We start from the raw sequence: 23717 nt of genomic DNA on the forward strand, positions 1-23717 counted from the left end.
CAAGCCATTATGCAACATCTTTTTTTAAAGTCATGCCTTTTATTATAATGAAGTTGGCTAGATGATACTCCTACTTGTTGACATAATCTGCTGTGATTGGGGTGGGGGGAATAGTTCATGTGAGATGAATCAGGGCTTTGTGAAGAATTTTATGCATATCAGACCGCCCCCTCCTTCCCTCTGATGGAAAACAAAACAAAACATTTGCTTCAAATCCATACCTTGTTAACAGAGTTCTAATATAGCTTAACCACCAAACACAAACTTAGAAAGCCAGACTAATGGGCATGATTCAGTTATGGCCAATAGATCCCCAATAGGATTCTTTTTCAGTTCACAAAGGGCAGACATTTACCAGAGGTTGACGAAAGAACGAGGGGGGGGGCTTATAAGGGGCCAGTTAAGGAGTACAGCACTTTCTGGTCCATAAGCTATTCACAGAGATGATGGATACAGATGACCATTCATTGTACAGTCATATAGGTTGACAGTCACTTAAAGCAAAAGCAGGCAGACTTCAGGCTTATCTGGTCTACTTTGCTTTTTACTAGAATCCCAAGATCCACCAACCAGACCCAGGTGCAAAAGAGCTAGAATAACAGAACAGGGTACATCTGAGCACATTACAAGCCCAAGAATTTGCTTTTAGTACCAGAATGACTTGTATAACCTCACTAATTCGGATCATACATACATTTATACCTGAGGTACTAGCTGCTGAACCCACCAATTTGTGCCCTACACACACACACACACACACACACACACACCCTCACAGAAATGGCTTTCCACAGACCTACCACAATGTCTATCAACTTCTCCGGCCCCTAGTCTGGTCTTCTAGAATTCCACCTACAATGCCTGACTACACATCCATTTCTGCCCTCCTTCACTGTCTCCCCCTGCCCCATATGTTTTTGCTCTTCTTTTTCCTTAATGCCTCAACACCACTCCTTGTGTGCATCCTGCCAAATGCTACCATTCACATTCTTAAAGGCGTCAAACTTTCTATGCCAAAGGAACAGAGGCATAGAAAAAAGAAGAGAGACAGAGGGAAGTTATGAGAATCCCTATGTCCTGCCAGCCCAGGCAATTTTCAAACGTTAATTCAGGCTTTCCAATAAAGCATTGAGCCGCTTAGCACTCGTGTGCTACGGGTGAGATTTGGAAACTGTTATGGGAAAGAAATATTTCTGCATAGATTTCCCCATGACCACAGCGGCCAGGAAAGGGCAGAGGTAAGTGGGCAGAGAGACAGAGGGATGGGCTACGCAACTTATGAAATACATTTAAATAAGGAGGAAACAAAAACACCCAGTGATTCTAGGTTTGCCCCCTTTCCCATCCATTACTCTGTCAGTGTGGAACTGGGACAAATTTCCCAAGAGAGTATAAAAGTAAGTGAATTATTTTGTAAATGGGACAGGGTGTGGGGAGACTGCAAGCATCTTACAGAAGTGTAAGCCTATGTGGCAGGGTGTTGCTGTTTTATTCTTTTACTATGTACAGCACCATGTACATTGATAATGCTAATAATAATAATAAGTGTGACAAGGGTGCAAAAAAGCAACTTACCAAAGGGTGACAAAGAAACATGAAGAAGAGAAATCACCTAGAAAAAAATGGTGGGCATAGAAACTGGAGAAACAGGGAACTGTTCTTGTTGAGATCCAAAACAGGCTCCAGTGAGTAGCCCTCAAGAGGCAGATTTTGAAGAAGGGGAATCTAGAATGCAATTGAACAATCTTAAGACTTATTAATTTTTAAAGAAGCACTATGCTGACAGTATGATTTACGAAAACGGTTTCTCCTCGGACTATATTCAGAGACTGAGTTCTTGTATGCCTTGCAGATTTGCAAGTTACACTTGTATCTGTTATGCTCTGAAGTCAAGGGGAGAGAAAACTATGAATGGAAAATTACAGTGAACTGCCTGTGCCAGTTCATCAATTCATTTCAGACCTTTTTAAAGTTAAACTGGAAACCACTTTGAAGAACAGAATGTGAGGCAGAGCCAATTCATGGAGTAATAACAAATGGAAGAGAGACACAGAAGCCTAATCTACACCAAGCACGATATTGCACTATGGCAGCAGTATATAAAAGTCAGGAGCCACACCAAGCAGGATATAGCACCATGAAAGTGGTATATGGTATGTGTCAATGGGCCCCAACAGTTGTCAGTGCACTTCAATACCGCTATAAAGCAGTAGTGTGATTCCTGCCTCTTATATCTTATGTGAACTGCCCAGAGAGCTTCAGCTATGGGGCGGTATACAACTGCAATAAATAAAATAAATAACTTATATACTGCTTCCATAATGCAATCTCCTGCTTGGTGTAGATTAGGCCCTAGTTGTCACTGGCTCACCATCTAAACTTTGTTTTGAGGAAAACAAACACGTGACAAGGAAGGGAAGACAAAAACAAGGGTTGACTTCTAGTTTTTATTGTTTTTATTTTATATTTTTAAAGAAATATTTGTAATGAATCGCTGCTGCAATATATTTTATGGATAGTGTTATATAAATCATTTTGAATATACACATGCACACATGCCTAGGCAAAGAATGCATGTGAATGCAGTTACACTAATTCTAAAACTATTCATTAACCCAGGCATCCTCCAATTATGCCATGACACCCATGGGGACCTCAAATGCTGCCCATGAATGGTCTCCCAATTCAGTTGCCTGTGGGCAACTGAAAATTTTAATTCCCCCCCTTTTTAAAAACATGAAATGCATATAACTTTCTAGCAATTATACAAGGGCTTCAACAGAAGCAGGACAAATATCCAAATAAGTACCCATTTGAAGGTGGTGTCTAAATGCTACCGGTTTAATATTGAAAGGGTTGTAAGGTCCTCACTCCATTGCATTATTGGAAGTGAGCATTTATCCATCCAATGTTGTAATATCAGTCTTTTAGCTGTCAAAAGGACTCAGAGAATCCATTTAGATCGACCATTTGTTAATTTCCATAAAGCAGCTAAATACTTTAAAAGACCAGGTACATCAGTGAATATTAAAGACTGTTCTAGTACAAAATTTATCTGTGTATAACCTCTCCGCACAACTACCGGACATTGCCAAAACTTACATTTAAAAGAAACATTAGCTGTATTGCACTGCCAGCAATTAGATAAATTACACAATCCCTTATTGAAGAGACATTGTGGTGTACCAAAAACACGAAACATTTATTTATTTATTTTGCTGAATGAGAATCAGCCTAAGTTCCATACATGCGACAGGTAGACACCAAACCAGTGATCCACTGATAAAGCTCTTTGTGGTGGTGCCCACAGCAGTTTCTCAAATTCCCAAAGGTGATCACAGGTCCAAAAAGACTGGGGTTAGGGCTTTTAACATCAAACACCTATAACAGTTAACGTAGGTTTTACCATACAATTTAGCAGATCCTGGAAATGCCAAAGGTGGGCATAACCAACCCAAGTTAAGCAATGTTCGGTCTCATTGATTTCTGTAGGAGAAACAATGCCCAGTGTTTTTTGGGGCCATGTGGAAAAATATCCAGACGCACACATTTATTTCAAAGTGAACCTAGGTGTCTCCTGGAACTGCTGCAAGAATTTTGCATTCTCAAAGCCTTTCCCTTCTAGATGTTTGATAAATCTGATGCCAGTACATTCAGTTCAGAAGGCAAACGTTTGTATGGATGCGGCATAAATTAGTAGAGTGTGCATTTTAATGTGAACTTATATAATTTTGCATGTTTGAAGCAATATCCAAATCAAAACTCAGTTATTCAAAATTCGCATTTCTCTGAATTTTGCAGTGGAGCTCTCCGATAAAAAAAAAAAATCTGTGTAAAAGTCTGTATCTTAGTGGGAAATGCACACAAAAATGCATATTATTAGTGAAAATAATGTTAAAATGCATTATATTAGGAAAATTGCTTGCAGAACATATGTATATTAGGCAGAATTGCATACAAAAATGCATGCATTACAAGAAACACACAAATGCATACAAATTTTTGAGCGAATATTTCTTTTTTAAATTCTGAAAGTTTGAGATGAACCGTACTTACAATTGGAAAAATGAGAAACTGAGAGAAACCAAAATGGACAGATTTGTCAAACCATATTAGAAAGGCATTTCTCTGTGGCTATGTACTTTCAGACTTTCTGGGCTTCTGTTCTCCAGTCTGTTCATACAAGCTGTTCTCTCTAAGACAATTATATTATCCAGTTCAAAACTCAAGTCCACCCTGAGCTTCTGGCACATTAGTCAGATATAATAAAGTGCAAGAGGTTCTGTGGGGGCTTGCAAATGAAGGCAATATGGTCAACACGGATAATACGGTCAACATGACCACATTTGAGTTCTCCAAGTCAGTGGACCCAATCCCCACTGAATGAATAGATGTGGTGCGTGCTCATGGACCCAAACCAATGATCTTCAAGTCTAGCCTAGTCAATTGTCATGGCCATTTCCAGCTGAGAATGAAGTCTCTTCATTCGTTAACTCCCTGCTTACTTTCTGAGTTGAATTGTCTTCATTCCTGTGCTCCCCTTTCCATGTCATAGGTTCAGGTCCCTTATTCTTAGATAGTGCAATTATAATTTATCTAAGTAGACTCAGGGGAGCTATTATTCAGGGCCAGGTACTGCCCAAAAAATTAAAAGCAGGTGTTTACACTTTTGTATGTTGGTAGTGGTGGTGATGTGGTGGATCCAAAGATGGATGGAGGAGGAATGGCTCTTTGAACTCGTGTTTCCAGTAAAAACTGGGAAGATATGTGAAGCAACAGTTCCAGATTGCACGTTGCTTCATAACTGGGCTTTTGACCAAGCTTAAGGTGCCTCTAATTCCTATTGAATATGTAAACCATGGGAAGATCTGTAACTGTTCTATATGACTACTGCAAATAGTTTCAAAGGGAACTGCTTTGTTGTCAGTGAGCTCCAGACCCACTGAAAGTGTTGAGGCTTATAAGCAGCAGATTGTCAGATTTACAAACAAGCAGCCTTTGCCTCTAAGACCCAAGGTTGCAGAGAGGTCCTAGAAGTAGCAAGTACAGGTTTAGGAATGTGGCACAATTTTCACAGCAGTGAAACCTAACATGAGAAAATATTCAGCTGGCAAGTGTTGTATTTGAGTTTCAGGCCCAAGCCATAGCAAGATATACCAAGAAGCAGAAATAGACCGTAGGTATAAATCTACTTAACATAAAGTCTCAGTAGATTGTGTGTGCGTAATAGGATTACTTACTGGGCGCTCCTGCTTCAAGGATTTATTTATTTATTTATTTATTTTTATTTATTACATTTTTATGATAAGGATGAATAAGGATGAAGAACAGGCAAGCAAACAGAGCCAATTAACCCATCCTAATTTTATGGGTACCTTTTCTCTCTCTCTCTCTCTCTCCCCCCCCCCCCTTTTCAGTACAAGGTGACTTTTTTCAGTCATTGGTATTGGTGGATCTGCATCCGTGGGGCCTCATGGCTCCGATGTCAGTAGGGCGGTAAATCCGCTCAGGTTTCAGTCAGAACTCTAAAGGAGTTATCCAGGTGTACCTTGGATAGCTCCTTCAGTGTTCTGACTGAAACCCAGAGTGGATTCACCACCCCACTAACATCAGAGCCACCAGCCTCCACTGATCCGCACAGTGATTTGCAAATAATTCAAAGGCTGTAGAGGACATGAATCTAAACAAATTAGTAAGTCTTTACTTTAGAAGACTTTGGAGTGCAGGTTGACTCTTGAACTGTTGTTGAATTATTCTAGATGCATATTGATCAGTATGTAGTGGTCGTCTGAAATGAACCCTTGACATAAGCCAGAGGTCTCTCGATCATGTTGTCTCTCTGAAGAGAGTGTTTCAAACGCTGGAGAATATGCTTGCTGGAAGGCTACCATGTTTGCTATTTGTGTGACTTTAGATGGTTGGGGATAGTGGGATAGGAGTTGTAGTCCATCTGGAGTGTTCCAGGGTTGGAGAAGACTGCTTTAGTTCATCACATAGGGCTGTTATTGTTCTAGTGTGGCCATGTGTCCCTTTTTACAGAGGACAGTCTTAAATCTGAAGAGCTGCCAAAGGACTGCCTTCTATTTTGAAGGCACCCTTCATCTGAAGGGCTGTCCATTCCAAGTCCACTTTAAAGATAAAGAACCCTAAGAAGGAGGGAGAGCCAGGCTCTTGAAGTCACTCAACAGCACTTGGACAGCATACTGAGCAAGGCACACAGGTCACCTGGTCACACAGCCCTCCACACTATAGACCAAACCATAGTTTATTGTGTCTTAGCAAATTGCCATTATACACAAACCACACTATAGAGAGGCGTATTGAATTTCTATTTAAGTTATAGGTTTGTTTGTTTTTCTAAATTTGTATCTACACATATAAATTAGGATGTGCACATTTAATGCGGAGTGGTGTCCTCTTTGGTCTTCTTTTTTTGCTGATGCATTTCCTCTTTTTTGGCGGTTCATGAATGAGCATCCTGGCACCAGTGTTAATGCTCACTCCAGCTTATTTCTTTTTCAGATGTCGATCTGGGGTCCTGCACTCTCCCTCTTTCAGATGGTTTCCCGTAGAAAAATAATACCAACAAGTGACTGCAGAGAATCGGAATTGCGCCGCTGCCTTTCCACCTTGGACTTAGTGGCTCTGGGTGTAGGCAGTACGTTGGGTGCAGGGGTATACGTCTTAGCAGGGGAGGTTGCCAGGACCTACTCAGGCCCTAGTATCATCATTTCCTTTCTGATTGCTGCTCTGGTATCCATGCTGGCAGGATTGTGTTATGCTGAATTTGGAGCCCGGGTGCCGCTGTCTGGATCGGCTTATCTCTACAGTTACATAACAGTCGGAGAGCTGTGGGCATTCATCACAGGGTGGAACCTGCTGCTCACCTATGTAATTGGTATAAACATGTGTTTTGATATCTTCATACAGTTTCATTGATGCCAAAGGTTGGGATCTATGAAAATATAATCAGGGAGGCGGAACGTAGGCAAATGGGGAGGGTTGAATTGTACGAAGGCTGTCGCTCACTGGTGGAACACATGCTTTTCATGCAGGAAGTTCCAGGGGTCAATTGCCAACATCTTCAGGTTGCCTGGGAAAGACCTCTGTTTGAAGCCCTGGAGAGCTGCTGCCAGTCAGTGCAGACAAGATTTTGAGAATAAAATGGCCCTGTTCAGAAGACACCTTAAACCACGGCTTTAACCACAGTGAATAAGGCCTTTTGCTTTATTCGCCATGGTTAAAGCCATGGTTTAAGGTGTCTTCTGAACACAGCTCTACTTTCTGGCTTAACCAACATAGTTAAAGCCCGTGGTTTAAGGTGTCTTCTGAACAGGGCCATTTTATTCTCAAAATCACATTTGGGGTTTCACAATCTCAAATCTGTAAACAAAATGAGGGTGCACCTATGCCTGTCTTGGGAGCTTGATTCAACCACTTTTGATCAGGCAAAACGTAGGGCTGACAAAAATAAGTGTGCCATGTAAAGGCTGTGGAAAAACTGCCCCCAAATAAATGGAGAAAAAAGGCACAGTGACAAAAAGAATTCTGTAACAAAATGTGAGATCCTTGTGGTAAGAAGAGCGACCTATTCTGCCTGGCTTTGTAGGATCATAGAGAATGTATATGCCTACGCAACAGTTTAAGGCTGACATACTTACTTAGGAAGAGAATTTTAAAAGGACACGTTTTATAGAACGGGGATGTTGAACCTCAGGCCTGTGGGCCGAATCTGGCCCACCGGGAATGCCAATCAAGCCACACCTTTCCCCCTGACTGCTATAATCATTTGGTGGTTTCCCAGATTTTGCACAGTTCTTTCCCCATTCCAAAATGTTGAAATACCTCTTCCGAGGCTTACTTACCAGTAGCAAGAGCTTTAAGCTAAATTATGCTGGCATTTAGGGTATTTTGGCCCTGCCCCTTTTGCTTTCAGCCTGACTCACCCCTGGAATGCACCCTCCGCCCCCCCCCCCCCCCGAGCTCCACCAAAATTGAATTTGGCCTTTGGGCTGAAAGAAGTTTAACTCCCTTCTCACAGAATGTGATGGGCAACCTGAGAATATTGCTGTTTCAGAGAAGTCCAAGTCAGCCGTCCATAAACTTCCTAAAGCAGAATCTCCATACCTGTGTATACGTACGTAGTACAGCTGTCAGGGCTCTACAGTATCCTCATTCTTCAAATTTGATGTTCTCTACCCATATCTGATGGCCCTATTTTATTTAATTGCTGATTCTCTGCAGGTACCTCCAGCGTGGCCAGAGCCTGGAGCTCAACTTTTGATGAGCTGCTGGGCAAACAAATGGCGACCTTTTTCAACACCCATATGGCCGTGACCTTTCCCGGACTGACTAAATATCCTGATATCTTTGCTGTTTCCCTCATTGTCATACTGGCAGGTATGTTTGTACTAATTTTTGTTAATGGTGTAAGGATCCAGAAATCAACCCAGCATCCATTCTGTTGACGATTGCCCATTTAGGATGCAATCCTAACTGGGAATATGCCCCATTAAACTCAATAAAATTATTATTATTATTATTTATTTATATAGCACCATCAATGTACATGGTGCTGTACAGAGTAAAAGAGTAAATAGCAAGACCCTGCCGCATAGGCTTACAATCTAATAAAATCATAGTAAAACAATAAGGAGGGGAAGAGAATGCAAACAGGCACAGGGTAGGGTAAAACTAACAGTAGAAAGTAACAGTAGAAGTCTGCACAACATCAAGTTTTAAAAGCTTTAGGAAAAAGAAAAGTTTTTAGTTGAGCTTTAAAAGCTGCGATTGAAGTAAGTAGTTCTCAAATGTTCTGGAAGAGCGTTCCAGGCGTAAGGGGCAGCAGAAGAAAATGGACGGAGCCGAGCAAGGGAAGTAGAGTAGACATGTCTAGGATTGCACCATTGAATTTAGAGATGTACGGAATTTTTTTATTCTTCCTGCTATGTGCTTACTGCAACCCCAACTAGTTGGGCTTGAGTAGTATTATCAAAAATCCTTGCATTTGCCACCCACAGTACCCCACATTTAATTTTACATTGGTATTGTTCTACCTGTTCTGAGTACTCCCACGATTATTTCAAGGAACAGTTAGTTCCTTTTTTCAAGGAATAGTTCTTTATTTTAGTATTAACACACTGTGTTCCTTGTTTCAAATAGCACTTCTTTGAAAAAGGAACAGGCAGCAAGCTGCATTTCTGATAACTCTTGCTACAGAACGCTCAAAACAAAACCTTCTATATCTTATCTGTCCCTTTTCCTTGCCTTCTTCAGTCCGTAATTCTGATTCAAAAGCCACATGTGCTGTACAATTCTATCCCTAAGACATTCACTTCTGTTAACAAACATTGAGGTGGAAAAAGAATTCATTGTTTTTTAAGAATCCAAACTGTCTTTTAAAAGTTAAGTTTCATTGTAAATCTTTTATTTTTCTTTATCAAAGATAAAGCAGCAGCATTATTGCTGTAAGTGTGTGTGTGTGTAAAAGAAAACCTGTTTTCAGGGTTTCATTTTCAAAGCGAGCAATAAAAAATGGTTGTTCACAACTTCAGTATTCTGTATATGGTGTGCATTCCTTTGTTGTTGTTGTTAATTTTGATGTTGATTTTTAATGTTGTAGTAAGTCAGTGACTCTTTAGCCCACTTCATAGGATGAAGGGTTTCCAAATTACTAAGCACTGATGGAAGTATGGTAAGAAAGTATGAAAACCTCCTCTTTTGCAAGCACTGTTCATATTTCTAAATATAATATGGACTCTGGGTTTCAGTCAGAAACAGGCAGAACTCTAAAGGAGCTATCCAAAGTGATGAACACTATCCGTAAAATGGGTTCAGCACCTTGGATAGATTCTTTCAAGTTCTAACTGAAACCCATAATGGATTTACAGTCCCATCAGCCCTACTGCTTATACCATGTCAGACCATCTAACTTACTGAGTTTTCAGACCGGGGTGGGGGTGGGGAACCGTGTTTCCCTACTGGGGCTTTGCCTTCTGTTTCTGTCCCACCACAGGAACGAGCACCTTCCTCTTTCTTCACCTGGGGAAGGAAGAGGAATACAAGTCACGACCACGTGGCCCATTCAGTGGGCATTGTTATCCTGCTGCTTCTCCTGCACACAGCAGGACACGGCACCAATTACCATCAGAGCCAAGAGGAAACAGATTTTGTAGTGCAAAAAGCAACAGAAGAAGCAGGAGATGCACAGGAGGATCGCTGCATCATCAACATGACCTGTGAAGTGGCCAGCAGTGAGCGTGCGATAAAACACACGTCTGAAGATGCTTTTGTGTTGTCGACAGTGATTGACAGCAGCTCTCCAGCGTATCTGATAGGGGTCTTTCCCTGCTGTACCTGGAGATGCCAGGGACTGTAGCTGGGGCCTTCCATAATGCAGAACATGTGCTCTACCAGGGAGCTACAGCGCCATCCAATAATAATAATAATAATTCTTACCCGCCTCTCCATTTGTATCGAGGGGAACAACAATAAGTATAAAAATACATAAAACTGAATTAAAAACATAGTATACATTATTAAAACATCCTAAAAACATCCTAAAATAATTCCACTGGATAAGCCTGCCAGAATAGATCAGACTTTATAACTTTCTTAAATACTAAAAGACTATTAACAATATGTATGTACCCATCTTTTAAGAATAAGAGTAGGAAAAGTTCACATGGGAACTTTTCTTTTGACAACAAACGCAACACCTCAGATTACGCTTTCTTTCCATACGGTATCAGCAACTCTGCCTATATCGTACTCTGCAAAGGGCACTTTCTCAGACCTCTACCCCTAATACCTGTTCTTGTCTACACTTTCAAATTTGAGTCAGTAAAAGAAGCCAAGCACAGGGAACATTTTCAGCAGTGAAGTATTGTTGCGAATGTCGTTCTGTCTCCTTGACTCCCTAGGGCTCCTCTCCATCGGGGTGAAAGAATCCAGTACAGTCAACAAGGTCTTCACAGCTATTAATGTGCTCGTCCTGCTATTCATAATAATCAGTGGATTCATCAAAGGGGACCTAAAGAATTGGAGGATGAGTGAGAATGATTTACTCACTGCTGCCCATAGATTTAGGTAAGAGAATCGAACCCGGAACCTGACATTGGCTCTCAGGCCACGATGTTTATCTTTCTAAAGATTCAGACTTGGCTACAAAAAAATGGGCTTAAGCAGGTGAATGTTCTTTACAAGGTACCAGACCCATGCAGTTCCTGAAAGTCCTTTCTTCTTAAAACGCAGCTCCGGCACAGTTTCACCACACTGTGCCCCATCCCTTGCGTTAAATCCTGGGAATACCTATTTCTGTGAGCTGCCAGTGACCTGGGCTGCTTTCCCTCCTTTCCCTAAACACATGGGCATACATGGAGGGGAAGGAGAAGGAACAGCCACTAGCAGAGCTAGCAATGGCGGCATTTTGCAGTATTGTTACATTGACTCCTTGAGAATACCTGGGCAGGATCTACACTACTGCTTTATAATGGATTATAATGGTATTGACAATTGTTGGGGCTGGAACCAGCAGGTGAGAGCTAAGGACGACAATCCTCCCCTGCTAGATGAAAACTCTGCTGAAGTCAATGGGAGAGGGAGGTTCCAAGTAAATGCATTGAAGGGGATGGGAGGTCTTCAGGCCATCAGTGCAGTCCTACGCAAGCCTACTCAGAAGCAAGCCCCATTGAGTTCAATGGCACTTACTCCCAGGAAAGTAAAGGGTCATGTGTATTTATGAAGCCACGCTCTGAGTTCCCCTTAACAATGTGAGAATTGCTCTCAGATAAAGTGTGTATAAGAGTGAAGGGAAGAATGCAATCCATGGGCACTTTCCCTCCAGGCAGGCAACCTCATCCTCTTTGGTGCATATTTTTCAAATGGATGCCCCCCCCCCCTTGACTAAAGGGTGTTTGTGGGCACTTTAGAAATGTACACAGTGGGCTTCTGCATATTGTATTATCGAAAACATCTTTTATGTCATGGAATGCATCACAAGCACAGAAATGCACAGATTCCTGACTTCAAATTGGATCTGTTTCTGCATTCAGTTCCAGGAGGAGCTGATCGCATAAATCTGTTAACAAAAATAATAATAACCTCGATGGAGCTAAATTTCTCACCTATCCCTAGAGGGCGTACATGGGGCTTGTCTACATGAAGGGTTTGCCCTGGGGTGGCTTCGCAGTGGCGGCACGTCATCTACATGACGCAGCCGCCATTGTGAAGCCATCCGGGGGCAAACCCTGGAAACTCCACTCCAAAAAAGTTGGGCTCTTACCCCGACTTTTTTGGCAGCGGAGCCCTTGGTGCCTCCTGATTGGTCGGCATGAGCGGCCCCACATCTCTGGCAAAGTAAGAAAAAATAAAAATGGGGGGAAGAGAGGAATGGGGCCGTTCCTCCCCCCCCAGTTTTTTTTTAAATATTTGTTATCTGTATCTCCACAGCTGTGCAGATACACATAATAAAAATGAAATGAAATTGGGGGGAGGAACAGGCAGCCAGAGGGAGTAGAGGTGGTTCGCCCTGAGTCCCTGCCCCCTCTCCTCACATCCTCCTTTGGCTGCCTTGTTCCTCCCCCCCTTTTTTATTTTTATTATCTGTATCTCCGCAGCTGCCAAGATAACAGAAAATTTAAAAAAAATTAAAAGGGGGGAGGAACTGCCCCATTCCTCTCCTCCCCCCATTGTTGTTGTTGTTGTTTACTTTTAAAGAGGGGAAAGTTTGCACTTGCGTTCCTTCCCACGCAGATGCCAGGAAAGAACACAAGTGCGGGAGCAAGGCACCTTGCGGTGCCCAAACACCACCATAAAGTCAGGGACATGGTGTTATCCAATTTTACATTCACAACAACCCCCAATCATGTGACCTCCAAATGTATTGAATTACAACTTCCATCATTCCCAGCTGGCGTAGCTATTCCACGCTGGCCAGGAATGCTTGGAGTTGCAGACCAGCACTTTGGAAGGCTCTGTTAGGCTGGGAGAGAATGACTTGCCCAAGCCTGTGCAGGGAACTTCATGGCTGAATAGGGATTTGAACGTAACTTTCCCAGGCTCAGTACAACATTCTGTTCACTAGCAGCACATTAATGACTCTTGCAAAATGGAATGTGCTCAGGGTTTTTTTTAATATAGTAATTAACTTCCCAGGATACTCACACTGAAACAAAGCTTCTTAAATATTCCTCCTTCCTTCCTTCTTTCCTTCCTTCCTTCCTTCCTGCCTGCCTGCCTGCCTGCCTGCTAGTACCATCTGCTTCACCACTTCCATTTCTGTCTATTCAGGAATCCTACCAACTCCCACCCAGAGAGCTTCGGAACCTCCCAGAGAGCTTCGGCTGTGGGGTGGTATATAAATGTAATAAATAAAATAAATAAAATCCAATCAGATCCATCTCTCACTGACTTCCTTTATGTCACCTTCTTTCCAAGAAACCAGACTGGAACTGACAATGGAACCTGGGAGTTTGGGACCGGAGGGTTCATGCCCTATGGCTACAGTGGGACCATGGCTGGAGCCGCTACGTGCTTCTATGCGTTCGTTGGCTTTGATTGCATTGCGACTACCGGTAAGTAAGAGGGGAGTCAAGCAGTACAAGAGTGAGTCATTGATGTCCACATCTGCCGGCTAATGAAGAAAAGAGGAAAGATTTAATGACGTCGCCTCACAGCAGGAGCCTGTTCTTTTTGAAGCTACCCTGTGTCCAGCTTTTCTGAGGAGTAGAAAATGCTTTGTTGTGCTGTCTTGAACATTGCTGTTGCAGGTAAAGCCTTAGGCAATCCTTTTGGGGTACCTATCGTTGCTCATTGGCTAGAGTACCATGGCCCCCATACTTTGTTCAGAAAGAGACAAATGTGTATTTCAGAGTGATAATTTGACTAGTCGTGTCTGTGTCTACCAGGGGAAGAAGTGAAGAATCCCCAGAAATCCATCCCATTGGGAATTGTTCTCTCCCTGGTCATCTGCTTCCTAGTCTACTTCAGTATTTCAGCTGCCTTGACCCTGATGATGCCTTATCACCTTTTGGACACGATGAGTCCTCTGCCAGTGGCTTTTGACTACATTGGATGGACGTTGGCCAAGTACGCTGTAGCTGTGGGGTCACTCTGTGCTCTGACTTCCAGGTAAGGATAGCTGGTGCATTACAGAATGATATAGTACATTCTCATGCATATGGTTGAAGAACATAACAGCTCCGCTGGATCAAACCAAGGTTCCATCAAGCCCAGGATTTTGTTTCCAATGGTAGCCATCCAGAATTCTTCTGAGGAGTCCACAAGCAAGGCGCAAGGCTACATCTCCCTTTGTTTGCTTCCCACCAAGTGATATTTAGAGGCTCTGAACCTGGTGGTTCTGTTTAGCTACTAGCGACTGGTAGACCTATGCTTTGGTTTAGATCTCAACTCCCAGAATCCCTGATGATTGGCCTTGCTGGCAGGGTCTTCTGGGAGTTGAAGTCCAAAACATCTTGAAATCTATCTTTCGTCCACCCCTGCTGTATAAGAGCTTTCCCCAGCTTGTTGCCCTCCAGATGTTTTGGGCTACAACTTTGGCCATATGTCTGGGGCTGATGAGAGTTGATGTCCAAAACATCTGGAGGTTGGAGAAGGCTTCTCTATACATTTATAAAGACTGTGCCCATTACTATATCTTGTGACAGCAAGTTCTATAAATCAAGGTACATTTTGTGAAAAAGAACTTTTCATTGTCATTAAGCTATGTAATTAGATGACCCCAAGTTTTAGTATTGAGAGGAAGAAGAATCTGCTCTTCTCCCTCTCTCCTTTCTCCATTCTATTCATAATTTTATGCAACTCTCTTGTGTCCCTCTTGGTCATCGTAAATTTCAGCTACAAACTGCAAGGCCCACTGCAGTGCTGAAACGGTTCCCTGACAGATGCAAAGCAAGCTCCTTTGTGTACAAAAGGAGGGTAAGGAAAAGGCAGAAAGGCCATGATCGTGAGTATTTTCTTTTCTTTCTCTGTCTTCCTCTGTAGCTTGCTGGGTTCTATGTTCCCAATGCCACGGATTATATTTGCTATGGCCCGGGATGGACTGCTCTTCCAGCCTTTGGCCAAAGTGAACAGCCAGCAGAGCCCAGCAATTGCAACACTGGTGTCTGGGGCCATTGCAGGTAAGGATGTAAATGCTAATCTAATATTGAATACACTTGGGCCTGCCAGAAGACAATGGACCAACAATCCTGCAGTAAACGGAAAACTAGGTCTATTTTGAATCTGGAATAACGAATGTAAGAAAAGCCCTATTGGATCAGACTAAGGGCCTGCCTAGTCCAGAATCGTATTTCCCACAGATACCTTTGGAAAACCCACAAGGACATGAGGGCAACAGGCTGCTGTTGTGCCCCAGTGACTGCTATTCAGAGGCATGCTTATAGCCACCATGAGTAGTATCTAATAGCCTTATGTAGTTGTCTAATCTTTTAAAACCATTACCACTTCAAATGACAGAGAGTTCCTTAGTTTTGTTTGGTTTATATGGTAATGCTGTCTTTTATTAGGCATTAGTGGGGTGGGGGGGAGAGGTAAAGGAGAATGGGCATTCACCAGTGCCACATGCACACAAAAGACTATCTTCATAGAAAGTAAAATAAAGTAAAATAATCACAAGATATCTTGCATATAACACGGGCACAACTTACAGTTTTGAAAAGGAGTTTGTTCAGTCCATTTCTTTGTGCTCAGGCAGTTGAGAGAGCAAACACACACTCCCAGCAATGGAGGAAGGCAGAGAGAAAGAGAGAGAAAGAGAGAAAGAGAGAGGGGAGTCAGAAGGAGGGAAACCATTGTAGGCTATAGCTAAATGCCAAACTGCAGACATAGTTGCAATATTCCTAACAAGTTTAACTATACTCTGTGTGAAGAGGTGCTTCCTTTTGTCTGATTCACAGCGTGAATCTCCCACGACTGGGTTCTAGTAGTATGAGAGAGGGAGAAAAACTATTTTCTTTCCACTTCCTCCACACAATGCCTAATTTTATAACCCTTGATCATATTCTTTCTTATTTGCCTTTTTCCAAATCTGAATAAACCCAAACACTGTATCCTCTCTCCTCATCGGGGGATTGCTCCAGCCCCTTGATCGTTTTAGTTGTCCTTTCCCACAGCTTTTCCAACTCTACAGAATCCTTTTCGAGATGTGGTGTTCAGAACTGTACACAGTGCGCACCTCACTGGGAAGGCAATTCTGCATTCCATCCTTCCCAAATCTTGAGAGGCTGAGAGAGTTGATTGTTATGCACAAGATACCTTTTACAAAGTATAGGTTACCTCAGGCAGTTTCCAATGGGGCAATCCTCTTACCCTGGTTCCATTGTGCTCACAAGAGCGACCACTTGCGTAACACAGATTTTGCACTTCTAAACATAATGCTAGTTTCTGGATCAGGACAGGTCAGTGGAGCTTGCTTCTGGTACTCCCACTGACCTTCCCCATTCTGGAAACAGGCATTTCCACCTTTGGGGGGTTAGTCGTAGAAGTTACCCCTGTGAGCACACAGGCGCAATCGGATACTATCCCTTATCTCCATATAGACAGCAAGAAGTAGTAGTAGAAAATACTTGATTGCTTGTGTTTGCAATAGGCCCTCTGTCTTGTCTTCACAGCTTTGATGGCTTTCCTCTTTGACCTCAAGGCCTTGGTTGACCTGATGTCCATTGGGACACTGCTGGCCTACACTCTCGTAGCTATCTGTGTTCTTCTCCTCAGGTAATGAGGTGCACGACTTCTGTCTAATGATTGGGCAGGGGCAGAGGTGTCACTTCAGTGCCCCTCAGGACAACATCCTAAAGCGATATAACATTCTCTCCACACATATTGTCTCTTGGGTTGCATTTTCACTGTTAGTAAATACACAACAGAACTAAGGAAACGCCAAAGGCACATATGATTATGGCTAGCTCCTGGTACAGGGTGGTGGTTGTTTCACTGGGTATTTTGTTTGTTTGTTTCTGCAATATGCTCACTGAGGATGAAGAGGCAGAATAGTTCAGCATTAAGCATACCGAGAGCATCAGGTTTGCGTGCTATTAGCTCCAACTAAGGCCTCAGCTAGACGAGGGGGTTCGGAGGGAGGTGATCTCATGATTTTATGATCGCAAGATCATCACCCTGGTTCACCCGCAGTGCGTGACATCACGCCCGCCATTTTGTTTTTTCTGTTAAAGGGGACAGAGCGCACGAACGCTCATGCACAAAAAGTAAGTATTTTAAAAAAGATAAATAAATTTCCCTGCTCACCCCACCCCCGATGGAGCTTTGTGCCCCATGCCCAGCTCCTCACGGTTACTCACGAAGAGCTGGGACAAACCACAGTGCCAGGCCACATGTTCCGTGGTCCCAAAACCATGGAAAAAGTGGGCTACAACTGTAGAGTGATATTCCAGGGCAAGAGAAGGGATCATTGTAGGCTATAGCTAAATGCCAAACTGCAGACATGGTTGCAATATTCCTAACAAGTTTAACTATACTCTGTAAAGGGGTGTCTCCAAATTCTTGTCCTTCAGCTCTACATCCTCTTAACACTACAACAATTTGGCCAGAAAGAAGATTCAACCAGCTTATGTGTTCTCTGATAAATGATCTTGTTTTGCAGGTACCAACCTGATCCCAGCTCTCCGGACCCATCAGAAAAGAAGAGTCCAAGCAAGATGCTCTGGGTAGACCTCCTCATCAATCCTCATGTGATCTCATCCCAGGGCTCCTTCAACCTGGTGGCCCATACTTTATGCTTTGTGGGTGAGTATTGGAACAGCAACCCCACCTACTGCAGAGGTGGGCAGAAAGTAGATCTTCAGATAATTTTGGGCTTCAACTCCCAGCATTCCAGACCATTAGTCATGCTGACAGGGGTTTCTGGGAATCAAAGTCCCAAAGATCTAGAGAGCTACTTTCTGCCCACCCTTTATCTACTGTATCATCTATACCAGTTTTCCTGAACCTGATGCTCCCCAAACCTTTTGGACTACCACTCCCATAATCCCTTACCATTTTTTTTAATATATATATTATTATTTTTTGGCTATGCTGGCTGGGATTTATTGTATTTTTGTATCCAAAACATCTGGAGGTCTCCAAGTTAGGGAAGGCTGATCTATACAGTTAACTGGGCATGATGAAACCAAAAAGACATGCCATTATGTGTAAGCGGAAATCATCCTGCTTAGCTATTACAGGCCTCACTTGAAACAAATAGAAATAACCAGTTCATAAAATTCTCCAGGCAGCAGAGCCTTGCCTTTCTGCGTAGTACTTTTCCAGGCCCACTTGTTATGGTACATAAAATAGTCTGGTGTGAGAGAGGAAGATGTTTCTCCCCCTGCATGCTTTTCATAGGCCATTTTCTCCCCAGTTGTCCTGGTCTGCATCGTGAGCGTGCTGGTGACAACAGGGCTGCCATGTTTCTCATCGGGGGGCACCTGGTGCCTGGCCTGCCTTTTTGTCCTCCTCTTGGGGATTCTAGTGGCAGCCCTAATCATCTGGAGGCAGCCTCAGAGCCAGAACAAAGCAGAGTTCATGGTAAGCAAGGGTCTCCCCTCTTTAGCAAGCTAAATGGGTACTGATGAGGCGTAATGAATGTCACATTCAATAAGGCAGAGGCTGTTTTACAGACTTGCCTTTGAACAGGACTGGGTTGCATTCTGCTTCCCACCACCTTTGCTTCTAGCCAACAGTAGGGATGATAGAGAAATCCTCAATGGATTTAAAAGGGTTCCAATTTCTATGAATCAGGACTTGCAAGCCTTTTTTTCTTTTCTTTTTTTACTTTTCAGGTAGATTTGTGTGCTTGTGCTGGGGCATATTAGTGCAAATGAATAATTGTAAAGAGGAGCAAAATTCTCATACAAAAATCTGATTCTGTCAGTGAATGGATGAGGGGATGAAGACACCCGACAATCTGTGAGACACTGATGGAATGGATTTAACAAAATCCATACACTCATAGTCAAAGGACACATGTACAGTCTATGGAAAGGAGGAGAGGGCTCCTGCATCTTTAACTGTTGTATAGAAAAGGGAATTTCAGCAGGTGTCATTTGTATGCATGCAGCACCTGGTGAAATTCCAGCTACATCACAACAGTTAAAGCTGCAGGAGCCCTGCCCTCTTGAGCAGATACAAAAGATGGAAGGGCTCCTGCAGCTTTAATGGTTGTGATGAACAGGGTATTTCACCCGGTGCTGCATGCATACAAATGACACCTGCCGAAATTCCCTTTCCTATGCAACTGTTAAAGATACAGGAGCTCTGTCCTCCTCTCCATACAGTCTCTCAGCTGAGGGTTAATGGCCTCTTCCTCTTTGTACTTCTGCCTCCCCACTCCCCCTGACTCAGATTAAGGAATCTTGGTTGGTTTGTATATGTATACCTTGGGGGAGCTAGGGGTGGTGACAGCCGACAGAAAGCTCTGGCGTGGGCTGGTCCATGAAGTCACGAAGAGTCGGAAACGACTGAACGAATAAACAACAAAATCCACTTAAACATTGGTTCTCTACTTTAAAAAACACCAATCCCATTCTTGGATCATTGAAGAAACTGCTCTGAGAAGGGTGGGAGAGGTGGCTTTGTGATTGACAGGAGGGCCAGCTCATCAGCCCCTATGCATCATTTATTCAGCTGCAAACTGAATAAATACGTAGGTTTTCCCTGAGCTTGAAGGGTTATGGGACCAAAATACGGTGAATACTCTGCTAAAATTACGTACATCTGTATGCTCAAATGACCTCTTGGAAAGTACAATTCGAATTCCTCTTGGTCATGGGGAAAAGCTTGATAACACATGACAAAAAATGGTCATGAACTAGCTTGAATACAACTGGGAATTCTCATCTCTATATAGTGAGTCACCAGAACTGAAGTCCAAAGCAACTTTTAGGGCAGTAAAGTATTCTCAGGTTCTGGACTGGACCTGCCCCCTCCTAGGACTCTAAAAGGCCATATTGTGTTTCAGTGTGTTCTTTTGGCTCAGACTCCTGGCTTGGCTCTGAGTCCATGATGCAGCTTCTGGCTTCCCCTTGACAGCTGCCTGTGGCCCAGCCCTGACACAGAGGGAGGTCAATTCCCATTCATCAATATTTATTTATTTATTTATTTCACTTATATACTCTCTGGGCGGTTTACAGAAATTCTAAAATTGAGGTAAAAACAAGTATACAAAATTTAAAACTCTAAAACACAGAACATACACACATAAAGCATTAAAAACCATTACAAAACTAAAAATGTGGGTGATTAAGATGTGCTGCCATATGCCTGGGCAAAAAGGAAAGTCTTAACCTGGCGCCGGAAAGATAGCAGTGTTGGTGCCAGGTGAGCCTCGTCAGGGAGATCATTCCATAGTCTGGGGGCCACCACCGAAAAGGCCCTGTCCCTCGTTGCCACACTCCGAGCCTCTCTCGGAGTAGGCACCCGGAGGAGGACCTTAAATGTTGAACGTAGTGACCGGGTATATTCACGTCGGGAGAGGTGTTCCATCAGGTATTGTGGTCCCAAGCTGTGGCTTCATCTCAGGTACTCAGGGCTGTAATGTGGAATATTGCTCCTTTTATTCAATTACAGTTAACTCTCTAAATCTCTAACTTAGGTCCCGTGCCTGCCGTTCTTGCCCATCCTCTGTGTCCTGGTCAACAGCTACCTAATGACTCAGTTCAGCAATGACACCTGGCTTTGGTACATGGTGTGGATGGTTCTTGGTAAGCCATTTGGGAATGTGGGTGACATTTCATATGAGACTTTGAGGACATTATCATGAGCTGTAAAGCCAGTGTCATCTGAATAAGGCAGCAGAGCCGGGTTCTTACCTTGCTAGGGCTAAGAAATTTGTGATACATCTGGTTTGGTGATCTTGCCTTCTTCTTTGACAGAAGACACCCCACCACCCAGTCCGTGTATAAGTGGTCAGGAAATAAAGTGGAGCTGAGAAAACTTGGCCTCTTTGTGTTCATCTCTCACAGCTCTTGCATTAGCAGTGACAAGTAGTCCTCCAATTGACAAGAAATCCTCCAGTTGGCTCCCATATTGATTCTCACAAAGCACTGTGCATCCAAGAGAAGGAAGCTGTCCTAGCAGACAACCATGGCATATCTCTATTAGTTTGCTCTTGGCCATACGGTTGGTTCATACATGTATGGCAATCACTATACTATCACCTTCCCCAACTTGGAGTCCTCCAGATATTTTGGACAACAACTCCCATCATTCCTGACCATTGTCCATGCTGGCTGAAGCTGATGGTAATTGCTGTTCAAAACATCCGGAGGGCAACAAGTTGGGAAAGGCTGCTGTAGACCATCTGAAGCTCCATGGAGCCATGCGGCAGGATACATATTAAATACAAATAATGACTCGCCCGTATGAATGGGCCATCATCCCCAATCTCATACCATGGACAGAGCTTTCATATCATGTTGCATCATCAGATGACAACGTAAGCCATGGTTAGGCTGCTAACCCTTTTGCAACAAATGGTTAGTGAGTGTGTTTAAACTGTGGTTATGTAGCTACGATGGTTAGGAATGGTTCACACGACATGCTAAGTCATGGTTCACATGACACGCTAAACCATAATGTTTAGCTCAAAATGCTTAACCACCATAGCTTACCATGTCGTCTGAACAGGGTCACAGTGCTTTTCAATTAAGTCAGTTCACAGAAACCAGTTAACAAATGCAGAGCAAATGCAGAGAAATCAAAAGGTATACATGCATGTGTGAACCAAAGCGTAGAATACGAATTATGTGGAACCCAGGAATCTTGGAGGCATTAGTGCCTGGAAAATAGCAGTAGAGAAAGAGCATTTGATCCGGGAACCAAACCATAGCCTAAGGCTGCAATCCTATGCCCCTTACCTGGGAGTAAGTCCCACTGAATTCAATTGGATATATAGGACTCCACTGTAAATTCTCCCAATGTGTTTTATCTGAGGTAGCATTCTCTATAATTACCAAAAATGTTCTGAGGAGAAGGGGTAATTCTGGACATTTCTCGTTCTGAAAAGGCAAAGAAGTCACACTTCTGTCCTTTGCGTTGTAGGCGTCCTAATTTACTTTGCCTATGGGATCCGCCACAGTGCAGAGAGACACAAGAAACAAGATCTGTCCCCACCCACAGAAGGCCATGCAGGCAACAAGTGACACAGATAGATTCATCACTCACTTGGGGAAAAAGAATGCTACGGAAACCATGATGTGGAATGAGTGATTTACAGCAGTGGAAGGACTTCATCATAATGTGACTTCCCCATGCCTTCAATGTATTTGTTTGTCCGTCTTTGTAGTATGGAATACTCTAGAGTAAAACAAATAACAGATAATAAATTAACTCATATAATCCATATCCATTGGATGAGCTGATGTAGCATAGTGGCTAAGAATGAACTGTGGTTCAGAGAACCCAAGAGCTCCTTGGGCATCTTTAAGCAAGCTGCTATTCACAGGTAGGTATCTAGTCACAAAATGCAATCAGGAGTGTGATTTTCCGTTAAAATTTGCAAATTCCCAAATTTGCGATTGCATTAGAAAAAGGTGTATTTTTTAAATGTGCGTTTCTAAATATGCATTTAAAAACAAGTCAAATTTTCACACTTCAATCAATGATGGAATGTGTACACTTCCCACTTGAAATGCACACTTTTGCTGATCGAACAGGAATGAAACAAGCTTTGAAGGGATTTTCAGAAAATTTAGGTGGTTGTCCCATCCTTATTCTCAGGCCCCTCCCCTCCCTTCCCCACCCCACCCCACTTGGCAGTGTGGAGATAATAGTAAGAATAATGGCCTACCTTACAAGGCAGTTGTAAGGATTACTTACAGTGTGGTGTAGTGGCTAAAGTGTTGGACTAGGAGTCGGGAGATCTGGGTTCTAGTCCCCACTCAGCCATGGAAACCCACTGAGTGACTTTGGGCCAATCACGGACTCTCAGTCCAACCTACCTCACAGCGTTGTTGTTGTGAGGATAAAATGGAGAGAAGGAGGATTATGCATGCCGCCTTAGGTTTCTTGGACAAAAAAAGGCAGGAAGATAAATGTAGTAAATAAAATTAAAAATGTGTGAAATTTTTAACTCTGGAAATGCATCTTGCACACACTGGGCCTGTTCAGACAACAGTTCAGACTCTGTGGTTAGCAAAACTGTGGTTCTCTAGGATTAGCACTAACCACAAGCCGTGCTGTCACACACAACACTTTAAACCATGGTTAGAGCCGCTAACGCTGCCGCAGATGGTCCAACTGTGGTTAGTGAGTGAGCAGGGTTTAGCAAAACGCATCACACAAGACACCTTAAACCCTGCTGCTTAACCTAAAACCTTAACCAGCAGGGTTTAAAGTGTCTTCTGAACAGGCCCATTAAGTACTATTATGTGGTGATGACATAATAGTACTTATGGCTTTTTAAAAGGAGTAGACAGATTCACGGAGGAGAGTTCAATCAACTGCACTTCGCCCTGATAGCTAACAGAAGGCCAGTGTGTTGTAATGTTTACAGCAGCCTTCCCCAACCTGATGATCTCGTGATTTGTTAGACTGCCACTCCCATTATTCCCAGCTAGCCAATAGCCATGCTGGTTGGGAATGATGGGAGTTGCAGTCTAGCACATCTGAGGGCACCACAGTATTGGACAAGTCCTTGGAAGACCTGCTTTCAAATCTCCACTCTGCTACGAAATCCTCACTGGGTGACCTTGGGCCGGTCA

At 43.1% G+C, this 23717-nt stretch overlaps 1 protein-coding gene across 1 annotated transcript; it reads left to right on the top strand.

The window, feature by feature from the left end:
• The first annotated feature begins 1351 nt into the window (after positions 1-1351).
• LOC134396759 (cationic amino acid transporter 2-like) lies at positions 1352-22179 on the top strand. The gene is made up of 12 exons (XM_063123319.1): positions 1352-1397; positions 6523-6898; positions 8245-8400; positions 10923-11088; positions 13438-13574; positions 13908-14130; positions 15004-15140; positions 16632-16734; positions 17621-17763; positions 18377-18543; positions 20609-20717; positions 22057-22179. The coding sequence occupies exons 2-12, from the start codon at positions 6523-6525 to the stop codon at positions 22155-22157; spliced, it is 1818 nt and encodes a 605-aa protein (XP_062979389.1). The 5' UTR covers positions 1352-1397; the 3' UTR covers positions 22158-22179.
• Positions 22180-23717: the final 1538 nt, after the last annotated feature.

This window comes from Elgaria multicarinata, chromosome 3, assembly GCF_023053635.1.
Source record: "Elgaria multicarinata webbii isolate HBS135686 ecotype San Diego chromosome 3, rElgMul1.1.pri, whole genome shotgun sequence".
Lineage (NCBI taxonomy): Eukaryota > Metazoa > Chordata > Lepidosauria > Squamata > Anguidae > Elgaria > Elgaria multicarinata.

What these genes read in the sequence shown, in the direction of transcription:
- LOC134396759 (XM_063123319.1), top strand. Translation starts at nt 6,523, where the DNA reads ATGTCGATCTGGGGTCCTGCACTCTCCCTCTTTCAGATGGTTTCCCGT. An exon ending in ATCTGTGTTCTTCTCCTCAG is followed by an intron (nt 16,735 to 17,620) that starts GTAATGAGGTGC and finishes CTTGTTTTGCAG; the next exon opens with GTACCAACCTGATCCCAGCT. An exon ending in CATGGTGTGGATGGTTCTTG is followed by an intron (nt 20,718 to 22,056) that starts GTAAGCCATTTG and finishes TTTGCGTTGTAG; the next exon opens with GCGTCCTAATTTACTTTGCC.